This window comes from Aethalodelphis obliquidens, unplaced genomic scaffold (genome assembly GCF_003676395.1).
Source record: "Aethalodelphis obliquidens isolate GAN/ISIS:26980383/991018 unplaced genomic scaffold, ASM367639v1 scaffold10, whole genome shotgun sequence".
NCBI classification, from domain to species: domain Eukaryota; kingdom Metazoa; phylum Chordata; class Mammalia; order Artiodactyla; family Delphinidae; genus Aethalodelphis; species Aethalodelphis obliquidens.
In genome coordinates, this window is record NW_020837954.1 from 42,909,244 (window position 1) to 42,933,976 (window position 24,733).

A 24,733-nucleotide genomic window follows, 5' to 3' on the forward strand; every position below is an offset into this window, starting at 1 on the left:
CTCTCCTGAGTCTCAGCCTGGTGGGCGGGACTATCTGAGGTCCTCTGTACGTGTAGATCCTGTCAGCCCTGAGAGAAGCAGCTGCTGGCTGGAGCAGATGAAAGATGGGATTCAGGGCCTGGCAACCTGGCTCACCTCCCACCCGCCTGCCTTCGGCTTGTCCCGCTATCTTTCCAAGTTTGTTTTCTCATCCGTGACATTGGATATACCGGTATCTACCCCTCACCCTACCCCACCCTGTGTTCTGTCTTTTTTCTCAGGTCTTAAGGAATGTTAGTGTCAGTTGGGGGTGGTTGAGCTGAGGGTGGGCGTGTATCCCCACAGCACGTTACACTCCTCCAAGCCCTTTCTCCGTGGATTCAGTTGATCCTCCCTGTGAGAGGCACAGCAGAAGCAGCGCAGCTGTGGTCCTAATTCCTGCTCCACAGTCTGACCCAGAGGGGTTAAGGGCTGTGCACAAAATCACACAGCCTCCAGGGCCCACGTGGAGCTGGCCCAGCTCTTGGTGTGCCTGCCTTGCAGCTCCCCGCTCCTCCCTTAGGAGACCTAGGCCCTGCAGAGCCTCCAAAACCGATCAGCACCCCATGGGGTGGAGTGGGTGTTCGCAGAACAAGCCTTGGACCTCTGATAAGCTCCTCAGCTGCTCTGAGCATCAGTTTCTGGATTTGTTAAGTGAAGGGGCTGGACCAGATGATGGCTAAGATTCCTTCCACCTGACCTTCTGCGACTGGGAGAGCCAGGACCCAAGAAGGTTATGCAAATGTCCATCAGCACTAAAGCCCCTCTCCGCTAATGAGGGGGCCCTGGCCTTAGGGAAGAAGGACTGTGTTTAAAGGTGTTGGCTAACAAGGGGTATACCCGGGTAGAACAGGAAGCCTGGCCACACAATCTCTGGCTCTTCCCCAAGTGCCCTCTTCATTCTGGGCACTAGAGGGGCCAGGGGCCCAGGTATAGAAGAAGCCCTACCAGTTCTCTGGGTCAAGGCCACTCAAGCATCCTAAGTTCCTGTTTTGGCATCTTCCCCCAGGGAAAATGATCAGGCAAAAACCCATTCAGTAAGTTGCCTTCTTTCTGGGGTCCTTTCTATGGGCCCCCTGATGCAGCTTCGGTAGTGTAGCGGAGTGTTGGGATTGGCCAAGTTACTTGGACTCCCATGTTCGATTTGTTTGCTGAGGACACAAGAGAAAGATTAGTTAGTGCTACAAGGATCCTACCATTCCCACCTATAAACGAGCACCTACCACTTCCGCCCCAGCCCCAGGTTGAAAGGCTGGCATCTGGGAGTAGGATGGTTTGTACAGAGTGCACGCCCCCCAACTGTGTTTACTGGGCAAAACCTAGTTCTCTGGAATGGCAGCCTCATTTTGTTGCCACTGTGATGCCTCGTGGTGGCAAAGATGGGCTGGTGAAACATGGGCTTGTCTGCAAGTCCAGGTTACCTGTGTCCCACCCAGCCCCGTGTTTAACAGCAGGTAGAAAAGCCTGCTCCGGTGAGGAAATGGACATGTGTAGCTGGATTGCTCGTAAACCCAACCCTAACTTCTCACTTATACCTCCCTTCTCAGTAGGACGCCTCATCTAAGGAGCAGAAAACCAAAGGGCATGTGGAGAGACCAGGGAGGCAGGATGGATCACCAGACACCTGACCTTGGACGCTGCCCACAGCCCAGCCACATCCCATGTAACATGAGTGGTGCCCACCGTGTTTGCACTTTTAATAACTCTTACTTGTGTGTTTTCTTTTTGGTTTCATTTTTAAACACCAATATCTAATACCACGGTGGGAAAAGGAAAGGGAAGAAAGACTGTTTGTTCTCTTTTATTGTTAAGGTTTTGGATCTGCTACTGACAACGTTTAGGGTTCTGAGGGGGTGAGGGTCTTGTTGGGACTGAGAAGAAAGAGATTTATATACTGTATATAAATATATATGTAAATTGTATAGTTCTTTTGTACAGCCATTGGCACTGCTGTCTGTTTATTCCCCTCCCTGTTCCTGCTCTGGGCTGTGAGGGCTCTGGACCCACGGGCCAGCTTTCTGGAACCCAGAACTCCATCCCCAGCCCGCTTGGATTCTGTTTGGAGAACAACCCCTGTGGTTAGAGTGCAGACTCCATTAGTTCTTTTCTAGTGGGAGGAGGGCACCGCCTCTTGCTGTGTCTGTCAGAGCTGGCAAGTCACTTGGCGGTTGACCCTCTCAAGGGAGGCTGGGTGTGGGACAATGTGAGGGGCCCCTGAAGGGAGGGCTCCCGTGCCCATGTGTTCCTGCCATCCGGATCCCCAGGTGGCCCTGACCCCGTGGGTGCACAGTGTCCTGGTGGCCCACTGAGCAAATTGTCCTCCAAGGATTTGCGTTAGGGTCAGTTGAAACATTTCCACCCATGTTTAGCATCTCCTCCACGTAAAGCATGAGAAGGGAGCCAAAGAAGGAAAAGACACACAGAGGGGCCTTTTATTTAGTAGCTGTTTCGTATCTGAGCAGCGGAGGGAAGAGGACAGAAGGCCTGCCCTGGTGAGTGCAGTCCCCACAGGAGGCTTCTCACCTCCTGCAAACCCACGAATGAGGCTTCCCGAGACGGCTCCCAGGGCCAAGGTCAGACTAGGCTTTTACTTCCACTCTCCTCTATCTCCCCTTGCCATCCTCTGGTCATCATAAGCCTGAGGGAAGAGTTGTGTTGGTCACCTTGTTGGAAACTCAGCCTTTTTTTTTCCAAAACTCAGTACTGAGGTTCTTCCTGTTCCCTTAAATGCTCTTAAAGGCTTCCAGGCTTGAGGCCAATTCCAGAGCAGAGCTCATCTCGGGCCTCCCACTTCTGCCCTCGCCTAGAAGTGCAGAGATAATAACCCAGCTATGGGGAAATCCAGGCCTAGCTTTCCACAGACATTTTACTGTGATTCCAGCGTGGAATCCAATGTGCTGGGCAGCCTTCGGGTCAGATGCCAGCTTCTTCTGCCCGGGTGACCATGCCTATCTGACAGTCATCAAAGAGCAACACGTGGCACTTAGCACCCCTTCCATGAGCAGGCGTGGCAGCAGTGAGGGAGGCTGGGTAGTAGCCCAGGACTGGGGCCCCTATGGATTGCTTTTGGAAATCTGGCCACATCTCCTGCATCTCGTACCCCATCCCGGTATCCCATCCTCTGACTGGAGAAGGTTCTTGCTGTCTGGGTGAAAGTCCCAGAGGTTGTGTTAGGGTGACTGGAGGCCCCATCCCAGCACGGTAAGGTGGAAGGGGAGCCCTAGCCCATTAGTTTGGACCAGAAAGCTCAGCGTGCTGGAACCGGATGGACTTTCCAGGAGACCCCAGTCCCCTACTCTGGCCAGGAGGAAGCACCTCCTTGTAGAACATCAGACTCTCCCCTGGGCATCTTCTCTCTCACACATATGTGGAGGCTGTGTTCTGTGGTTTTCCTTTGTGAGGAGGGAGGGAGACTATTTGTAGCTTGTTTTATAAAAAATAAAAATGAGTCAATCTTGGTGGCCGTTGCCTCTTTCTTTGGGTGGCTTCCTCTGATGGAAAGGTTTCATTTCCTTAAAAGGCTAGTTGTTTTCTGTGGCCCAGGTGCCCTCCACTCTGACCTTGGGAAGTCTGAGGTGCTAGATGGGAAAGGAACCCAGAAGTGGCCGATAGGTGGCGCCACACTTTGCGGTTAGGACGTCGATGCCCTGGGCCCTCACCTGCAGTGTTGGTGCCCTCTTTGTAATTCTCCCTCTTGCCCTCACAAGGAAGGTAGGGGATGTTGGTGGTGGTGCTTTTGGGGCAGGGCTGGGGGCAGCCCATTCTGTGGCTTCAGGCTGGTGGGAGTGGGCGTTGTGGCCATCATCCTTATCACAAGACCCCAGGCTGGAAAGCAGCCGTAGACAGGGAGCAGGCCCCCAGTGAGGGTCACACCGTCCGTGCCCCACTTTTGTGGGACACATGTTCAGGTCACATATTCAGGTCGAGGCTGCTGGCCTGCTTGGCATTGCTGGAGGCCTTCAGCGTGGACATCGCAGCAGAGACGAGGCTCTAGATTGTGTCTGCTGTTATGGGGCGTCTTTTCCCTTTGTATCCCACCCCTGCCCACACGCAGCTGTCCCCGGATGTGGCTTCCTCACCAGTCTCTTTTTGTCACCTCTGTTCCCTTGTCCTTTGCAGGTGAACAGAAGATAACGCCCCTGAGAAATTCTCCCCTAGCCTCCTTCAGCTTTTTCCCGGGAAAGGATGTCAGCCTTTGAATGGGGTCATATAGGTCCCCCTTCTCTAGTGCCGACACTGAGCTGCTCTGTCCACGGGCCCTGAAATACTTAATACTCACCCCAGCCCAGTGCTACTGGCGTCATCAATCCCATTTCACAGGTGTGGACGCAGACTTGGGAGCTCGGTGACTTGCTGGGTTACACCCAGCTGGGAAAGGCAGAGCTGGGTGTCACCCTAAGATCTTCCTCTCCAGGCCTAGAGCTCTGCCCACTGCCCAGATGCCTTCCTGGAGGGGCTAGAACAACAGCCTTCTCCCTCCTTAACCCCGGGTGGCTGCATTCAGCTGTGAGTACACTTTTTTCTCTGCATAGTTTAGAGTCTTACTAAAAACCACTAATTTGTAGAGGTCTCTCATGGGCTTCAGGGATTTGGGGAAGAGAAATAAGGGAGGTATTTGCCCATGCAGCACCTCATTGGGAGACTTGGGGTTGACCTAGCCTCTGCAGAGAGATCCAGGCTGATGTGGGAAGGGGGCAGAGCCAGCCTGCAGCCCCGCTCAGCCTTCCTCTGCTTTCTCCAGAGACAGGAGGGCCATTCCCAGCAGCGGTCAAGGAGAAGTGAACGGTAGGTCCATCCTGTTTCTTCCTTCACCAAAAGTCTCCTGAGGCATGCTTGGCCTCTGTGGGGAGGGGAAGACAGGGGACGTTGTCAAGAGATGACTTGGGACTTCCCTGGCGGTCCAGTGGTTAAGACTCTGCAGTTCCAATGCAGGAGGCGCAGGTTTGACCCCTGGTCAGGGAACTAAGATCCCAAATGCCGCACAGCACGACCAGAAAGAAAGAAAAAAAAAAAAAAAGAGAGAGGTGACTGCTGCTGGGGCCAGGCATCTTGCCAGGGCCCCTCAGATGCCATGAGAGGAGGGGCTTCCAGGCTGGTACTCACCCCTGGTTCCCCAGGGGATCTGGGTGGGATGGGAAGCTGACAGCACCAGAGCCCTTGTAGAAAAAACCCAGAGAGAGAGCCAGCCTGCTCATCCGGCCATTTACTCCCAAGTTCCTGAATGACCCACAGGGCCACAGGTGTGCCCACGAAGGAGGCTGAGGAGCTTCCTGGCAACCTGATCTTCTGGTCTGTGGCATTTGACTTTTTTTTTTTTACTTGTACAAGGGGTGACAGGTGAAACTTGACCTTTTTCATGCAGTACCACCAACTCAAGCCCTCATTCCTATGGCCTGGATCACGACTCTCCTTTCTGTGACTTTCCTGAATTAATACAGGGAAGGGTCATGACCTTGGTTACATGCCTGCCAATGAATGCCTGTGCTAGGTGTGTGACACAGGTCTGGCTCATCCCTTATACTCTTCTATGTCACCCCAGCCAACACCTCATCGGTGTAGCCTCATCCCTTCCACTGTCTGCATTGCTTCCCTTCTTCCCTCAGCTGCTCTGTGAAGGTCCTCTTGCCTGGGGTCTTCGTAGCAAAGCTTTGTACTACAGCTAATGGTGCACCATCCTGTATGTGACACACCCAACCAGGGCAACCTTGTTCATCCACACGCTTGGTGGTGGAGGGGCACTGGATACTTGGATGTGGTGTCTTCACTGGATTATGGGCACATTGGTGAGTTACCCATAAGAATCAGGAGACACCAGGATGAGATGCAGTAACACACATCCCCCGCACCCTTAAATCACAAAGCTATTCTTCTCCCTCCTGGAACATATCCATCATACGTCAGCAGGGGGCGCTGCTCTTCATCAGGGACCCAGGTTGAGGGCGGCTCCATTCTCCATGCTCTCGGAGGCAAAAAAAAAAAAAAAAAAAAAAAAAAAAAAAAGCAGGAGGGGGCGGGGGAACATGCTAAATTGTACCCTTGTTCTTAAAGCTTCCATCTGGAAGTGACGTCACTTTGTTCACATCTCAATGACTACAGCAAGTCGCATGGTCCCATCTAGCTCAAAGGCAGTTGGTGAGCGGCCAGAAGGAGAATTAGAAATATTTGGTGAACAGCTCTGGTGACTATCACAATGTAGATTATCTTTGTGTTTTCCATATTGATGAAAAAAGCTGCAATTTTTACGTTGTCCAAGAATAAAAAGACTTGCTTTTCACAGTTTACATGGTGCATTTTACGTCTATTATTTCTGACAGATCTATCCCATTTACGGTAATTACCGTTCTCCCCGTCGTTGGTAAAGCAGAGGGTGAATGCACCTTCCCTCCTGTGAGCTCCCCCCACCCCACCTGGGAGCTAAGTCTCAGGTAACTGAGGCCCTGGAGTAACTAGCCATGCCCCCAGTGCTTGAGAACTTGGTGGGGCGTCAAGTAACGCCGGGTGAAAGCAGTTGGGGAATAGCAGTACTCTGGGGTACAGATGTGAAACTTTCCCTCTGCAGTCACAGCTTTCACTGTGCTCCTCTGCATAGCCTCCTTCCTCCGTGTAGGGGATCCCTTAGGACAACTTGGGCAGTTCCCATAACTTCCTGGTTACTTCAGGTATTTACAAGCTCAGTTCCAGCCAATGACAAAGCTTCAATCTCCAGCTTCATTTAGATACTCCTCCCCTCCTTGCCCTGGCACAGTCGTTAACTGGCTTGGAGGAGAGAGCAGTGGGGCTTCGGTCAGGCTCTGAGACAATGCGTCCTCCACTTTATCCTGATGCAGCTCTCCTGAGGTGATGGGGTAGGGAAGAGGGAAAGGAACACCGTGGCGGCCTCCTAACAGACAACAGTTGTGGTCCTCTCCATTCATTGTAGCAGCTTCTCAGGTTAGCGCTACTTGCCCTCTCTGTAGCAGATGCTCAAATACTGGTCCTCGTATGGAGCCCACGCCGGGTCTGGGTAGGGCCCCCCACTGCACAGGGCCTTTATGTGGGAAGTCCAGCTCTGGCTTGACCTTTTCCACACTTCCCTACAGCAATATACCCCGTGTCCACTTTGCTCCGAGGACCCTGCCTTGGGTTTTGTACCTGAATTATGGCTCGCACCTGGCTCCCTGCTGGGGTGTCCATTCACCCGTGGGAGACTTACACATCCTTCCTGTACCAGTTGATGGGGTGCAGGTCGACCCTCAATGGCTCCTCTCGGCTCTGCATCTCTCCCTCTTCTCCCCTCCCTGCTTCACTAGGTAGAGGGGACTGATCAGCAAATCGGCTGCGTCACAGATGCCCAGTTGGGAAAGGAGATGTCAGGCCAGCAGCCAGCTTAAATCCCCACGGACAATTCTCTCAGAGCCTCCCTGATTTTTTAGCTTCAAGGAGGGGAGGAAGCCACCCAGAGTTTCTTGTCTATCTCCTTCTGCTCTCTCCCCCCAACCTTCTTTTATAGAATGGGATGGGGAAGGGTGGTTAGTTACAAAGCTATTTCAAGTATCATGCCCTCTTTGGGGAGGGTATCAGGCCCTAGCTGTTGTTCTTTATGATATGGGATACTTTGCATCTCTTTTTTCTTCATTTTGGGTCCTTATCACCAATTCCGGGAAAGTAGAAAATGTTCTCCCCTCAAAGTCCTATTATGGTGGGTTTAGTGATAGATTCAAGGGAAGATGATCCCAGAGAGAATCTCCCAGTAGCTCCAACTCCAGGCCCAGGGACCTTCCGGCTCCCACCATCTCAGAGCCCTAATGGGCCTGCCGTCCTAGACAACTTTGCCCTCGGGGCGTCGACCCCAGGACCAGGTAAGACTCCAGGTGACCCACTCACCTCCACTCCTCCCACAGACCTCTGTGCTGTATAAATACATCTCCTAAATTCCCATGAGCGGCCCATTTCTGTTATTCTTTAACCCCCTGTGATACTGGCCCAGAGGAAGGAGTTGGAGCTTTTTAAGGGGAGTACTTTTAGACATGTGCTATGTAGCTGCAAACAGAAACCCCAGGTTTTTCAGTCCCCCATCCTTTCCACCGCCCAGTGTTTAGCAACTCTCTTCTCTAAGCATCCCTCCTCCCCATTAAAGACGCGAACTCTGATTTCTGAGGGGTCACCCTTGAGACCCAGGTCGAGCCATGCGGGGCAGAGCTGACTCCAGAGTATTTAATTTGACCCCATTGAACCTAGGTCCCTTTAAAATCCTTGACCGGGTGTGGAATGGCCTGGTGGAGACCAGGACCCAGCAGAGCTCAGTGACCAGAGGAGGTCCTGACTTGAGGCAGGAGGTTTGGGAAAGCTTTGCAGCATTCTCCTTGGGGAGGGTAGTGGGGAGTCAGCGGGAGATGGTAGGGAGGACCCCTGGGAGGCAGCAGGAGCCCAGCTGAGGTGAGATGTCAGGGTCTGTGTAGACCCTAGTGCACCTGGTGTTGTAAATTTCCCAGGGTCCTGGACTTAGAGTCAGAAGGTCAGCTTTTCATCCTGGTTCAGCCATTGGGCTACCTTTGGCTTCAGGTAACTCCCTTCACTTTTCACAGACAGATCCTTTCTGTCTGGGCTCTTTGCTCTTCTGTGCACAGCTAAACAGGTCCTGCACTACAGGAGGTTTGTGCGTTCCAGGGGATGAGGAAGCACACCAAATGGGAAGACACGCTGAGGGTCCAGAGCGTGAAGCGGGGCTGGTGCAGAATGGGGAGATGAAACAAATGCACCTTTAGGGAGTGGGACAGGAGTTAGAAAGCCTCCTTGAAGGGGATCCACATTATGGGGCTGTGATTGGCAGCAAAGGAAGAAAAACTATGAGAAGATGTGTATGCTTTAGAGAGGAAAGAAAATGCAGACAGACCAAGAGGTAAAGCGATGTGCAGGGGGAGGGGGAAGAGAGGCAAGAAGGAAATCAGGAGCGGCTGAGAGAGCCGTGGGGAAAGGTCAAGGCTCATAAACAGCCTCTTCAATAAGTGGTGCTGGGGACACTGGACAGCTACATGTAAGAGTATGAGATTAGAGCACTCCCTAACACCACACACAAAAATAAGCTCAAAATGGATTAGAGACCTAAATGTAAGGCCAGACACTATCAAACTCTTAGAGGAAAACATAGGCAGGACACTCTATGACATAAATCACAGCAAGATCCTTTTCGACCCACCTCCTAGAGAAATGGAAATAAAAACAAAAATAAACAAATGGGACCTAATGAAACTTCAAAGCTTTTGCACAGCAAAGGAAACCATAAACAAGACCAAAAGACAACCCTCAGAATGGGAGAAAATATTTGCAAATGAAGCAACTGACAAAGGATTAATCTCCAAAATTTATAAGCAGCTCATGCAGCTCAATAACAAAAGAACAAACAACCCAATCCAAAAATGGGCAGAAGACCTAAATAGACATTTCTCCAAAGAAGATATACAGACTGCCAACAAACACATGAAAGAATGCTCAACATCATTAATCATTAGAGAAATGCAAATCAAAACTACAATGAGATATCATCTCACACCAGTCAGAATGGCCATCATCAAAAAATCTACAAACAATAAATGCTGGAGAAGGTGTGGAGAAAAGGGAACACTCTTGCACTGCTGGGGGGAATGTGAATTGGTACAGCCACTATGCAGAACAGTATGGAGGTTCCTTAAAAAACTAAAAATAGAACTACCATATGACCCAGCAACCCCACTACTGGGCACATACCCTGAGAAAACCATAATTCAAAAAGAGTCATGTACCAAAATGTTCATTGCAGCTCTATTTACAATAGCCCAGAGATGGAAACAACCTAAGTGTCCATAATTGGATGAATGGATAAAGAAGATGTGGCACATATATACAATGGAATATTACTCAGCCATAAAAAGAAATGAAATTGAGCTATTTGTAATGAGGTGGCTAGACCTAGAGTCTGTCATACAGAGTGAAGTAAGTCAGAAAGAGAAAGACACATACTGTATACTAACAAATATATATGGAATTTAAGAAAAAAAATGTCATGAAGAACCTAGGGGTAAGACAGGCATAAAGACACAGACCTACTAGAGAATGGACTTGAGGATATGGGGAGGGGGTAGGGTAAGCTGTGACAAAGCGAGAGGGAGGCATGGACATATGTACACTACCAAACGTAAGGTAGATAGCTAGTGGGAAGCAGCCGCATAGCACAGGGAGATCAGCTCGGTGCTTTGTGACCACCTAGAGGGGTGGGATAGGGAGGGTGGGAGGGAGGGAGACGCAAGAGGGAAGAGATATGGGAACATATGTATGTATATAACTGATTCACTTTGTTATAAAGCAGAAACTAACACACCATTGTAAAGCAATTATACTCCAATAAAGATGTTAAAAAGAAAAAAAAGAGCCAAGATAGGCTGAGTTCGGGGGTGGGGGGTGGGGGGGAAACTATGGTCGGGGAGGGGACGTGTGAGAGAAATGAAAGGCCTGGGGGAGGGGTGGAGGAAGACGGGTTGGGAAGAATGAGACACCTCAAACTGGAAAAACAAACTAGAAGTTGTCTGAGGTGTCTCTGCTGGGTTGCTGGTGTTTGAGGTTTTCACACTGGTGACTAAGGAGGGCTGCAGGGCAGCGTGTGGCTATTTTAAGTAATTTCAGAATAGACTCTCAGGAGAATGGCAACTGCTCTGGAAATCTGCTAGAGAGATTGTTCCAGACTCAGCTCAGGTCTCTGCTGAATCCAGGCTCCTGGACACTTCCACTTGGGTGTCCCACAAGCCCCGAAAACTCAATATAACTAAAACTGGGCACGCCATCTCCACCCACCTCTCCTCAGTGCCAGGCACACCAGCCAGCCACTCCCCCAAGCCTGGGACCCCAGAGCCCTGCTTGCTTCCTCCCTACAATGTCCTCCCTTCCTTGTCCATCCAGTCCGTTGCCGTGTCCTGTGAACTCCCCCTCTTAATTCTCTCTCCCCTGGGACCTCCTTTCCCCCCCCCCCCCCCCGCCCCACTGCCACCATTCCATCTGCTTCCTTCAGTGGTCGATAGTTGTAAATGGTCTCTGGTCTCCCCTCCATCCACTCCCCACCTCAACCATCCTCCACAACGCAGACAGCTCAGACTGAGCTAATGAAAAGGCAAATCAGATCATGTTACCCTCCTGCTCAAAGTCCCTCAGTGGGGGGATACTGAATTGTGTCTCATCCACTAATTCATACGTTGAAGCCCTAACTTCCAATGTGACTATATTTGGAGATGGGCCCTTTAGGGAGGTAATCAAGGTTAGAAGAGGTCATAAGGGTGAGGCCCTGATCCAATAGGACTGGTGTCCTCATAAGAAGAGGAAGAGATACCGGAGATCTCTCTCTGTGCCCAGAGAAAAGGTCATTTGAAGACACAGTGAGAAGGTGACCATCTGCAAGTCAGGAAGAGACACCGCCCCAGAAACCAACCCTGTCAGCACCTTGATCATGGACTTCTAACTTCCAGAACTGTGAGAAAATAAATTTCTGTTGTTTAAGCCACCCAGTCTGTGTTATTTTGTTATGGCAGCCTGAGCAGACTAATACAATAGATTTGGAGATGAATATAGTTGCCTTAGTTTAGCCCACAAAGCTAAATTTCTTGATCTGGTTGTGATCTTCAACCACTCCTCCCATACACACTCTCCTGAAAATTGTGCACATCTCATTGTTGTGATGCTGGCACGACACACTGGTGTACGTCCAGTTAAGCCCTGCTGCTTTCACATTCAGTCCACTCTTCAATCGTGTACATTACACCACTCCGTGCCCCACGCTGTTCAGTGCCTTCACTTCTCATGCCTTCTCCTGGGGCAACGATATCAATAATAACATACATAATGAGAAATCTACTAGGCAGTGAGATGCATAAATTATATCAGTTATATATTTTAATCCCCCAAACTCTAGAGGAGGTAAAAGTACCTTAATTATGTAATGGACTGAAAAACATGAGACTTCAGCACCTTAGATGACATAGCCAGGGTCACTCTGCTGGTGATATGACAGCAGAACTTGAACCCAGGTCTCCACAAATAAGCCACCGTCTTCTCTCCATCACTTCTCCATACAGCGTTGCCAAACTGCCCGGGATGTGTGTCCTCACCTGTCTTCCTTGTATAGCTAATTATGTCTTGTCCTTCTAAACTTGGCTCACCCAATCTGACTGTTGCTGCTTCCTCCTGAATTCTAAACCACCCTGATCGTACCCTAGCTATGCCCCTGAGTTTTCAGGAGGAATACAATGAAAATTGCAGTCACTATTTTAGCATCTTTTCTTAATTTGTCACTGGGGAGTGGTCAATGAAAATCCTTGAGTTGGTGAAAAGATTTTGCTTGTTTGATATTTTAAAATTACAATGAGGTATTACCTCACATTGATCAGAATGGCCATCATCAAAAAGTCTATGAATAATAAATGCTGGAGAGGGTGTGGAGAAAAGGGAACCCTCCTACCCTGTTAGTGGGAATTAAATTGGTGCAGCCACTATGGAGAACAGTATGGCGGTTCCTTAAAAAACTGAAGATGGAGTTATCGTATGATCCAGCGATCCCACTCCTGGGCATATGTCTGGACAAAACTATAATTTGAAAAGACACACGAACCTCTATGTTCATAGCAGCACTATTTACAATAGACAAGACATGGAAGCCACCTAAGTGTCCATCGACAGATGAATGGGTAGAGATGATGCGGTATGTATACACAATGGAATATTACTCAGGCATAAAAAAGAATGAAATAATGCCATTTGCAGCAATGTGGATGGACCTAGAGATTATCCTACTAAGTGCAGTAAGTCAGACAAAGACAAATATCATACGCTATCACTTATATGTGGAATCTTAAAAAATGATACAAATGAACTTATTTACAAAACAGAAATAGACTCACAGACATAGAAAACAAGCTTAAGGGATTTGGCCATAGTGTTTCTGCTAACATCTTTCACGGACTCAGAGTGCCTTATCTATTGCCATGATATCTTTTTAACAAGCCTTTCATCAGAGGCACTGGTCTTAGCACATTTCTTATCACTCAAAGGTGGCTGTCTTGACATAATATTGGAATGACCTCTTGCAGGCTCAATTATAGCACCAGCTAGGAGATAATACCTTGTGAGGTTGGGATGCTATCCCACCGAATGCAGTGTATGCTTTAAATTGGGGGCCAGTATACAGTGCTGACTTCTTCTAGACAGGATGCATAGGTCTGAGGATCAAGGAGTAGAGGTGGGGTGACCCCTCTCATCATTATGCCCAATAATCCTCTTGAAGAATTTTACTTTTTGCCCCTACAACCTTGGGCTCAGTAGGTCTGGAGGTCGTAATGCCTCACGGAGAAATGCCTCCACCAGGGAACACAGTTATGGTTCTGATGATTTAGAAGCTGAACATACTCTCTAGCCATTTCGGATTATTTATGCCAAGAAGCTAACAGGCAGAAGAGATCACTGAGCTGGGCGGGGTGATTATCCCAGTTACTTAGGGGGGAACTGGGCTGCTACACAATGAGAGTATGAAGGACTATGTTTGGAACCTCGGGATTCATTGGGGCTGCCTTTTCATACTCCATTTCCTGAGGGTACTGATCAATGAAAAACTGGAGCAATGCACGAAGAATTCAAATTCTGTGGGATGAAGTTTTGAGTATTCACACCAGGTATTCACACCACTTCATCCAGCTGAAGTGCTTGCTGAGAGTAATGGGACATGGAATGTTTGGGAAAAGATGACAGCATGACATAGTAGAAGGTGTGTGTGCAGCGACAACCATTTACTAGTAGTAGCAATTCTGTACTAAGTCTTACTCTGTAAGACAGTTGTAATATTTTTTGGTGACCAACCATCCCTATTTCCCAGGACTGAGGGGTTTCCTAAAATATGTGAATTTCAGTGCTAAACCCAGGAAAGTCCTGGAGAAACCAAGACAAGTCATCCTATTTATGCTCCTAACTTTCTTCTTCAACATTATGAAAGTAAACAGTGCTGGTCTTACACACCCAACAGGTGCATATTCAGTTAATAAGCAGTGACTTTGAAATCTGGTGGACCTATGTAGTTAAGTCCTGCTCTGCCACTCACTTGCAGGATAACCTTGGCCAGACTACGTGGCTTCTCCCAAGGCTTCACCTCCTTCTGCAAGCCCTCAGGTATTTCTGTCCACCGTGACCCACTTTACTATTAGCATGAAAGACTCTATATGGGCTGTTGTCCTTTTCTTTGTCACTCTTTCTTTGATGCCAGACGTATCTGCCCCACTTCTCCAATGTTCCAAGGGGCTTGCTTGACCTGGGGGTCTTGGTGCCCCTTGGCCATCCCTCTAAATCTTAACCTCTGTGCCCCATGCAGTCTGAGGAGCTAGAGACCTGCTCCTGCTACAGAAGCAAGACCATGGAGAGCTTCTCTCCACTTCCGTGGAGCCTGCCTGGACCAACATATAGAGGGACGGTATGTTGGATGAAGTGGCCTGAGGCCATCCATCACCACCACCCCACCCCGAACACTGACAGTCCCCTGGAACATGTCAGACCCTGAGAGCACCAGCTGTAAGGGATTTTACCACAAAGCATTAACGTGAGATGAAAGGAATATTTCCAGAGTACATGCTAGGTATAGGGCACTATGGTAACTGCCTTGAAAAATCATTCATTTAACCTTTGCAACAGCTGTATGTCTGGATTGGAGAAACTGAGGCTAAGGGAGGTTAAAGTACTTGTTTAAAAATCCCACGAAAGGTAAAAGTGGTATAACTGGGATTCAAACCTCACAGAATACTGGAGGTTAGCACCAAACACGTGGAAGGCCAAAATGCAAAACCCAGACCTTGACCCCATAGCAGGTGTCACACGCATAAATGGCTCCAGGGACCAGGAGGTCCTGTGAATGAAAGTGGCAGGCTGGGTAGGGACTCTGGTGAATCGAGAACATAAAGCCTGTCTACATGGGGTGACCACTGATCAGCTCCATTGGAGTGTTGCCATGAGGGAAAGCCCACGCAGTATGGCCAGAGAAGCCCAAATCCAGAATTTTACACACAATGTTTGTTTTAAAACACTGACAAGCCTGCTGCCTCGTGTAGAAGAAAGCCACCTGCTGACTGGGACCATTCTCACTGGATTATTACGTGAGTGAGAAATGCACTTTTCGTTTTGCTCAGCCCTGACATACTGGGGTTTCTTTATTATAGCAGCTAACATTGCTCTAAGTAATAAATGAATCAAGGGGATGGGAATGCTGCAGCTATGCCAGGAAAAAAATGCTGAACATGACATGTGCACCACGGCTGGCCGTGTCTTTTTCACACCAATAGACAGGCCGTGGAGCCAATGGATTGCAAATGGACATCTGCTGTGCTCTGTCTGATGAGGTTGACGGGCAGTTTGATCACACACACACACACACACACACACACACACACACACACACACACCCTGCTCTTGTATATATATTCTAGAATCTCAGTGTTAAAGGTAGAAGTAATGGGCTTCAGAGGCCATCTATTAAAACCTTATTTGTAGTTCAGGAAGCTGAGAGGAGGTGGCCTGGCTCAAGTCCACAGAACGAGTCAGGGGTGGCATCTCGACTAGTACCGGGTCCTCAGATTCCTCTTCCTCATTCTCTGTGGTTCATCCCAGCTTCTCTCTTGACAAAGCCTAACATCTGGATAACCCAGAAATGACCCACAAAAGGGGAAAGATGGGGCGGAATCGATTTCTCGATTCTGCGTCTACCGTTTCATCGGCTGAAGGGCATTTTTCATGATCAACTTTGTGGCTGGCAAAAAATTGAGTCTTCCAGCCAAGTCCTTCTCCCGGACTGCTTTTTTGGTGTTGTTTTGTGTCCTTTTGGACGCTATCCTCTAGCCGTGACAACTCTTGTTAACCCATGACCCCACCAGCCCCTGATTCACCCCTGTGCCTTCGAGCATGCTGTTTCTTCTCGAATGTTCTTCACCACCAAGCCCCCTCAACAAGTTAAATCACTACTTATTCTCCCTTCAAGATCCTACCTAACTGTCCCATTCTCTGTGAAGCCTTGTTCAATTCTTGCAGGCTGAGTCAGTGTTTCTTTCTGTCATGTCCCTGTGATGCCCTGTCTATGCCATTCTTTGACCACTCATGGCACAGAACCGTAATTTTTCTTCACACCTTGATGGCTCATGTGCTTCATAGCCTTCTTCCCGTCACTTAGCTTTCGGAAAGGGTGACAGTACGTACAACGTGGTCGCCACCCTCCTCTCCTTACCTGAGTTGTTCGGACCAGGAGTGGACACAGGACACAAAGTAATCAGGCCGCGGCACCCCAACCCCTTTGACACAGCCTTCTACAAGGGTTCTGCCTTTGGGGACTGGCCCTTTGGGGATGGAAAATTGGCCACATTTTCTCCATTGAACCCGCACTCAGATTTAAAAAGGGACGCTCTAGTTCGTTGTGGGGAACAGAGCTGTGAGGTCATGGCAGAGTGTCAGGGCTGGTGGCAGTGCCGGCCACGTGCAAGACAAACAAAGCATGAGCACGTTGGGAGGGGGAGGACGTGGACAGGCCTGACAGGCAGAAGGAGGAAAGATGGGGGACACCTTGCGGTTTCGGGGAGGTGGAACGTGGCCTTGCTTCCTGAGGGCTTTCAGGCCCCCGTGGCCTGCCGTGCTCCTGCCTTGGGTTCCGCAGTATCGCCCCCGCCCCCTTCATTTCTTGAACTAGCTTAATGGGTTTCTTCTTCTTGTAACCAAAAGAGCCTTGGTTAAAAGAAGTTCTACCGGCCTCTCTGGACTGTGAGTTTCTTGAGGTCAGGAACTCTGTCTTACTCTTCACGGTAGCACCAAAATGTAGCTCAAGGCACACAGGGTGCTCAAGATACATTTGCTGAAAGAGTCATGAATAAATGAATGAATGAATGTGCCTATTGGGAATTAATACAGGGCGCTGTTTGTCCAGCTGGAATCTTGCCCTACCAGGCCTTTCTAATACAAAACGCTCTTTCCCCTTTAATCATCACAGCTCCACCTCTTACGTCCTCCAGCGTCTTAAAGTCCAGACTTTGACAGGTCGCATTGTCCTGAAGCATTTTTTGCTTTAAAAATCCTGGGTCTGGCACATTGGCATCTGAGGACCTGATGGACACAAATAGGAGACACAAACAGGAGAAGACACTTTCACCTCAACCCCTTCAGCTCCAGAAGGAACCCAAGGTGACCCCCTAGACCTTTTCCTGAGGCAACATGGGGAGAAGAAAGCTGTCTTTAGAGAGATATAAGTATAGCTTTTATTTTTTTTTTAAACCAACCCAACATTTCCACTGGCAACTGTCAACATAGCTTATGACATGAACACTGTTTCTTTTTCAGCTATTTTTTCTTAAAAAATGTGTTTAAAATTAAACAGGTGTTTTTTAATTTCTTCTTTTCCCTTAAAAAATGTATTTATGTCAATGCAGAAAGCCTAAAGGTCTGTGGGCAGTCTTTTGGTGATTTCATATGTGTGGTTATTTGTGTCTGTGTGTGTGTGTGCGTGCACGTGTGTAAGTGTGTGCGTGTGTGTTTGTGTTTTAAAGCCAGGTCCTTTCAAAATTTGTTGGGAAAGGGTCTGTAGGGCACGCCAATCTCTCTATAAACCCAGGCTCCATGGGATTACGGCAGCTTAGGTTCCTCCTACTGGGGCAAGAAATAGCCCACAGCCTGGAAAAAGAGCTTCAAGAGGTTTAAAAACAAGCAGGAATGTGGGAGAGATGAGGAATTCCAGTTCCTGTCTTGTGAAAATACTTTCAAATGTGACCAGAGAGTCCAGGAGAGGTGGAAGGAGGCCCTCATTTTCTCATAAAACTCTAAGTTTTTGCATTAAATCAAGAGACACAGTCAGAGCTCTTAGTCTGGTGCATTAGGAAGTGAGGGTGTGGTAAAGCTGACATTTCTCAGAAGCACTGACATTTTACATATAATCTTTTCCCTTAAAGATCTCACTAGGTGGACATCGCATCTCTCCTGCCTCAGATATGAAGCCAAAGATGTTCTAGAAGGCATATAGCCCTTCTGTTCCCCTAGCTGCCCTATGTCGTCACATCCCATTCCTATTTTTGTCCCCTATCTCCCGTTTGGGGGTCTTCCTGCAGAAGGGTAAACATATAGACATTGACACAACGAGACAGAATTGGAAAGGCTTGGGCAGGGAAGAGAAAAATGACTTCTTGTTTTAAACTGGATTTCGACAGAAGCTTGATAGAAAGCTGTGCTCCAGCCCCAGCCCCAGTTCTTTAGCGCGCTGCCTGGGTGTGCAAACTTACTGCCACCCAAATGCCACCAGTCCATTCAAGAATGAAGAGAATGAAAGGAAAGGGGGAAAAGGACCTCGATGGAGCAAGAGACAGCTGTTACCCAGTGCAAGTGGGAGAGGGTGTGTCTGAAAGTTCGTGCTTCTACCCATCGGCTCAGACCCTGCGTTCCTTCACAGCACCGTTGTCACTAACCTCAGAGAGAAAAGACAAGATGAACAAACAAATGATGAGCAAAGCCTGATGGGAAAATGAAAGCCACCACGATAATGATGGCAATGAAAAGAGAACCCAAGCCAGCCACGTGGATAGGGCTCACTTTCGAGCCTCGCCAGTGGAGTGAGAGAATGGTGATGTATCACATTGGACAGACAGGAGAAGCCCTGCCCCCGAGGAAAGCAGAAGCAAAGGAATAATCAGAAGAAGGTGGTATCGAAGGTGGCGAAAGGGTCTGACTATGTGATGGGTCAGGGACATCGCAGGAAGATGGGCTGGAGTTGGATTTGTCGCCATTGTTGGTTTGGATTGAATTAAATACTTTGTAAAATGGGTATCTCCTCCGTTCTGTTGGATTGCTTAAGACTCTGCCCTTTCAGTTCACTGCCAGGGCCTAGGCGGGGGAAGTTCCTGGGGCTCGGGTCCTGACGCGGCCTCTCCAGGGCTGCCGCGGCTCAGAACCCCTTGATGTAGCAGTAGGCCTCCAGCGTGGCGAAGAGTATGTAGAGAAGCCACAGGCTCACAAACAGCGAAGTCGTGGCCAGCTTGCAGCCACGAGGGCCGCCCAGCTCCCCGCCCAGGTGGGGCCGCCGGCGGTACAGGAGCACGCTGACGCACACAAACGCGAAGATGGTGAAGAGGGTGACAGAGAAGGCCAGCGTGCCCGCGGACACGTGGAACTCCTGTCCCTGCAGGGCCCAGTAGATGGCGGCCACGGACCAGGCCAGGCCGATGCCCAGGAAGACGTTGACGGCGTTGCTGCCCGTGACATTGCCAATGGAGGCATCTGCGTACACGTCCTGGACGGCGGCTGCTTTGCTGGCAAACGTATCTGAAAAGAGGCAGACAGACAAGAGCTGGTGGGAGGCTGAGGCGCGGAGGGCCTGCCTTTGAGGGTGTCCAGTAAGGCAGCTGGGGCCATCAGGCCGAGCCTGGGAATGACAGGTGGGGGGTTGGGGGCTACCCCCAGCTCTGCCATTAATAAGCTGTGAGGCCTTGGATGGGTCATCTTACTTCTCTGGGCTACCCGGTCCTCATCTGCCTGCGTCGGAAAGATTCCCAAGGTTTTTTTTTTCTGGTCCTGGCATTTACTGAATGGGTTTATGGTTCTCCTTTGACTACTTTTGCAGTAAGGGGAGTTTGCTTTCCCATAATATCTCCCCAGGGAACCTTAACATCCAGGGAAGCTTCTTACAGTTAAGTGCCTGACTGCACCTGTCACACGGGGCATCTACTTATGTAACAGACTGTGAGTGAGCCCATGGGCTTAGCATTGCGCTAGGTGCTGGATTTATGGGGACAGAGGACATGCTGGGGAACCATGATGGGGAGATACAAGGGCAGCTGTGGACTCAAGGAAGACAGGGCTCTGCCTTTGCAGTTAATATACAGAGCACAGGGCCTTGCAGGCTGTTTGACATCCCTTTAGATGTCAGCATGAACTGTAAGCACTGGAAGGACTGCCAGCCACCCTTTTATCTGACAAGTTAGGAAAAATAAGGTTCAAGGAATCTACTCAAGGTAAGTTATCAGGAGATTTGACCTGAAAACCCTCATGTTAAGAGCCCTTTCCATAGCGTCACCCTACATCCAAGGAGCCTCAGCCAAAGCCACACACCAGCTGAGTGGACCACAGGATAACCTTCAAGCCCCTCATGCTGCCAGCTGTTCTCTGGACGCATTGCAAGGACTTGGATGTGCCCCAAACGCTCCCTTGCCCGGCTTATCCTGGCTTGCCTCCTTGTTGCCAATTTTCTCCCAGAGAAAACATCTTGCCTTCTATCGCCTATGACCTTGCTTTAAAAATTTTTTTTAACCTCTGATTCTCTGCAATTTCTTCCCACATCTGTTCCTTTTACCCACATCTGCTCCATCCCCTCTGACAGCTCCAGTCCCTCGAGGCCCTGGAGCACAGAAATAAATCGCACGTGGAGATTTATAAACTCCACATGGAGAGGGAAGCATGTCTGTCTTGTTTCCCATTATTGTCCCAGCAACCAGCACAAGACTGTATCAGGCTCAGTAAACATTTGTCTAATGAATAAATAAAGGCATGCTTGTTCCTCTTCATCTTTAGGTGTTTATAAGAAAAAAAAAAGAATATGTAATTCATCAGATGAAAGGACAAGAGCTTGCGAAGCTCCTTCACCTATCCTGCTGGGAGACACTTTGTACTCACAGGCGTCCTAAGCAGAGGAGGCTGCTGGGCATTTCTCCAGCACATCTTCAAGCAGGCTAACCTGCAGCCAGAGGGAAGTGGCCTATTCATCTGACGTGGAGGTTAAGAAATTGGCCACTTAACTTAAGCAGGTAACTTAACCTCTGGGGCCCCACTTGACAGATGAGTATAATAACACTCTTATTGAATAAGGTTTGGGTGAGCATTACAGGGCTAAAACAGGTGAGCTGCTTAGCACACACACTTCCTGGCACATCAAAAGTGCTCAAGAAATGTTAGCTACGTGGCAGTGACCCCTTTGACTGACTTCTGTGCACCTAAGGGGCAGAGGCTCTGTTAAGCTCAGATCTGAGATGGTAAGGAAGATAATGAGGCCAAGTGTGTAGGGGTCACTTGAACCAGGTAATATCCTCTTTGCAAATGCAAGCACCCCTCACTCTCACCTGGCACAGAGGTGCCGAACGCCACAAAGACAACAGCTGTGACCGAGTCCTTGAGGCCAATGGTGCAGCCGAAGTGGGAGGCCAGGTCCCCGATGATGGCTGTGAGCATGCCGATGATGAGAATGGAGACGACAAAGCAGGCCCAGCCGTGGCAGTACTCTGTGGGGGGCACGCAGGCAAAAAGCACCTTCCAGAAGACCGTCAGGAAGTGCATGACGTAGTCAAAGCAGGAGGGCAGCCTCTCCTCACCTGACTCATCCTCATCTTCGTCCCCTGCTGCAGGCAAGACAAACAGGCCCGGGAAAGGACAGCGGGGTCAGATCCCCATTCATGAGAAAGTCCAGTCCAACCCACATCGTAAACACCACTGGCTGCACGGAGACTCCAGCTCTCTCCTGGGCAGCCGGCGCGGGCACCAGAAAACGGGCGGGAAATTGAAAACGAGTTGGGGTGCCCCCGTGGTCAATTTGAATGCAGGGCACCCAGGGAGAGTGGGTGAGAGAGGACAGGGGAGTAGGAAAGGGAAGAAGAAGAGATGAAGAGAAAGGATGAGAGAACCTGAGAGGGACAGGGCAGTGGGGGAGAGAGGGAGGAGGATGGAGCAGGCACGGGGTTGCCTAGGTGAAGGAGAGTGAAATCAGCTGGGTTTCCACTCTTCACTGGACACCCATGGGGCTCCTCTAATCTTCCTGACGTGACTGCTACAATAACCTCGTGGTTCTGGTCATTTTCCATCCCCAGCAGGACAGCTTTCATTCCAGATCATGTGGGCATCCCGGGGAGACAGTGCCATCCTCCAAATATCCCGTGGGATGGAGCAGGGATGGGCCTTGTTTGTCCTTGCCAGGAAATGTGGGCAGAGTTGCCCATTCAGCAGTCCAGGAGGAGAGGACGTGCTGGCGCCCCGTCAAAGGCAACCTCTGTCATGTTTTGACATAACCGGTGGCAGCAGGAGTCGGGACACTTGGGTTCCAACTGCAGCTGCGCTCTGAAGAGAATCTGGAACCTGGGGTCAATCATCTTTGGTTTCTGAATCTCGGCTCCCTCATTTGAAAAAGGAGGGCGTTAGATTATGTGCCTGATATTCCGCTTATTGCCTCTATAGGGGCAAAGAAAGGTCCTCAGAGGTGGGACTGGGAGTATCTGAAGCAGGTGATAGGAAAAGAGGGGGCAGCAAACGCAGCAGCAGTGGCCCTCTCTTCCTGGCTGTACTTTGGCTCTGGTGCTGGGACCTCAGGGATGTGACCCTGTGGGTTGCTATGACAACAAAGCTTCATGAAAAGAGACAAGGCCAGGAGTGCGGGGCAGTCCAGGAGGCCTCCGTGGTGCTAAGAGGCAATGCTGTGAGTGCTGGCAAGACCCCTCCCATCCCCATGCCAACCCGCATGCAGGCCTCTGGGATGCTAGTCTGTGCTGTGGGTCCCCACTGAGGAAACCTGTCACTCACTGCCGAGGAGAGGTCTGAAATCATCCAGGGCAGGGGTTTGTCAGTCAATGCAAGGTTTTTACAAACCCCAGACCCCCACATCTCTAAATCAGAATAGTCCCGCATTTTACAGAAAAGGAAGACCAAATTAATAAGAGGACGGAATGACGAAAAAGAGAATTTCTTAAGTTCCTGTTCAGTACCAGACTGTGCCGCTTTCTACTCTCTTCGCTGAGAAAGGTGGCAATAGTTCCCTTTTTGGATGAGGAAGTCAAAGTACAGAGAGGATAGCTTGCCCCAGTTCACACAGTAGAACCAGGGTTTGAAACCAGAGATAGCCATGCTCTTCTAGTTACCCCATAGTTCTCTTCCAAAGTGACTCAGTGAAAAGGCAAACATCTAGGGTTAGAGCTGGGAAGACTGGCCACAGGGCCCTCCCAGAGACTGGTGAGTTGTTGACATGGCTGTGTTCTTGCTTCCCTGGAGCTGCCTGTGCCCATCTTGTGACCCTCTTACCTGCACTGACAGTGATGGCCTCCATGAACTGGTCCCTCCAGGAATGGGTCCCCACAACCAAGGCCAGGTTTGTCTTCCTGATCAGCTTGTCCACGGTAGTCTGTCAGGAAGATTAAAACTTGGAACCATGAGGTTAGAATGCTCAGAACCATTGTAGAGTCTGGTACTTCATGGGAATGAAAGCTACCCTGTACTCCAGGGGACTCCACGTGAGTTCTGAAAGTTATGCATGGAATGGCCTTAGGGGGTATCTTCTGGCATAGTCCTTTTCTTCAGTTGTGACTGCTGACATTGGACATTTAGAGCAATACAACAGAGAATAACACTAATGATGTCGGTAAACCTAGCCTGGAGTAGTGAACTTTAGTATATTTGTTTTAAAAAAACAATTAAATAGTGATGATACATTTAGGAGCTTTATAGCTCATTTATTCCATAGGCTATGTTATGTTTCCTCACAATATTCCTAAGATACACATGGCCAGCACTGTTTGCTCCACTTTACAAATGGGAAAACTGAGCCTGGGATAAGTGAGTTGTTCAGTTTCAACTTCACGTATTCAGTGGTGACATTGGAACAAGACTCCAGGTCTTCTACCTCCCACCTCATTACTTTATTATTCAATTACATCTCACGTATGGCCTGACCTTGAATTCATAGGACTCTTCAATGATGACCTCTAGTTTGGGGTGTTCACCCAATATTGGCTTTCCCATTTCTGCTATCCTCTTGGCTTCCTCTTCCTCCACAGTCAGCTTCCTGTCTGTCACCTCTGCAACAAAGCAAAATCAGACTAGCTTTAGCTCATTGGCCATTCCCTGGAAGTCTAAAGCTCAGGGTATTAGGCATGGGCAGTGGGCATACAGCAAATAGCTCTTGAGGATGAGGACTTTGTGTACTTTTTAGTGTCTTTTTCTATAAGGTGCTAAACACTTTATGATCATCAGACCATGAGAGTGTTCCTTGCAGGCCTGGGCTAAACGTTCCTCTTTTGATTTGATACCTGGGTGGGCAATCTGACCCAAGGATCTTCTGAGAAATAACACCAAGTGAAGTCCCAAGACGTTTGGTGAGATATCGAAGAGCTGGGAACCAAAGCCAAATCTCTTGACCTTTAACAATTTTGAACTGTTGGGCATGACTGGTCAACTACTTCATATAAGAGTTCTTGGGGGTCAGAAGCACATTTTCACCCAAAGGGAATGTCCACTGGTTCCCATTAACATCTGTCTCCAACACTCTTGGGAGTGTTCTCCTCTATAAAGGAGGAAGAAGGGATATTTCCAGGAATATCTACATTTCATACTAGTGACTATTATCCTCACCATGAGAAACTTGGAAGATTTCCCCCCAAACTTCATGATTTCCAAATGAAAGATCCCCAGGATTTCTAAGGAACCAGGCACATTTCTTCTGAAACACAAATACTTGTTCAAAAACAAAACAAAAGGAAGCTCTTCCTCTATTTCCTTTTGAGGCATCCCCTGTCACCCCTCAGAATCTTAACTCAATCACCGGTGGTCCCTTCTCATGCTGAACAGTTAGATATTTTTTGCACTTCAGCTGGTGAGTCCATTTTAAGACCACTTCACCATGAAGACGTGTTTTCTAGATTAAAGTGGAATAGAGATTGTCTTTTTATTCCCCTTTGATTAGAAAATTGCT

The 24,733-nt window shown here is 49.1% G+C and overlaps 2 protein-coding genes across 13 annotated transcripts in view; one reads left to right on the top strand and one right to left on the bottom strand.

Moving 5' to 3' along the window:
* Nucleotides 1-3,476, top strand: part of SMOC1 (SPARC related modular calcium binding 1) — a 156,634-nt gene extending 153,158 nt beyond the window's left edge. For 2 of the 4 annotated variants that reach the window (XM_027111631.1, XM_027111629.1), the window contains exon 12: nucleotides 1,566-3,476. In XM_027111631.1, the coding sequence (XP_026967432.1) occupies nucleotides 1,566-1,582 (17 nt within the window). In that variant the 3' untranslated portion in view covers nucleotides 1,583-3,476. The remainder of the gene's footprint in view (nucleotides 1-1,565) is intronic. The other 2 variants (XM_027111632.1, XM_027111630.1) reach the window with 1 other exon arrangement.
* Nucleotides 3,477-18,958: 15,482 nt separating this feature from the next.
* SLC8A3 (solute carrier family 8 member A3) overlaps nucleotides 18,959-24,733 on the bottom strand; it is a 124,967-nt gene continuing 119,192 nt past the window's right edge. For 4 of the 9 annotated variants that reach the window (XM_027111775.1, XM_027111768.1, XM_027111767.1 and 1 more), the window contains 4 exons: nucleotides 23,716-23,840; nucleotides 23,068-23,167; nucleotides 21,126-21,401; nucleotides 18,959-19,335 (listed from right to left, as the gene is read on the bottom strand). In XM_027111775.1, coding sequence (XP_026967576.1) covers nucleotides 18,959-19,335; nucleotides 21,126-21,401; nucleotides 23,068-23,167; nucleotides 23,716-23,840 — 878 coding nt within the window. The remainder of the gene's footprint in view (nucleotides 19,336-21,125; nucleotides 21,402-23,067; nucleotides 23,168-23,715; nucleotides 23,841-24,733) is intronic. The other 5 variants (XM_027111773.1, XM_027111770.1, XM_027111772.1 and 2 more) reach the window with 3 other exon arrangements.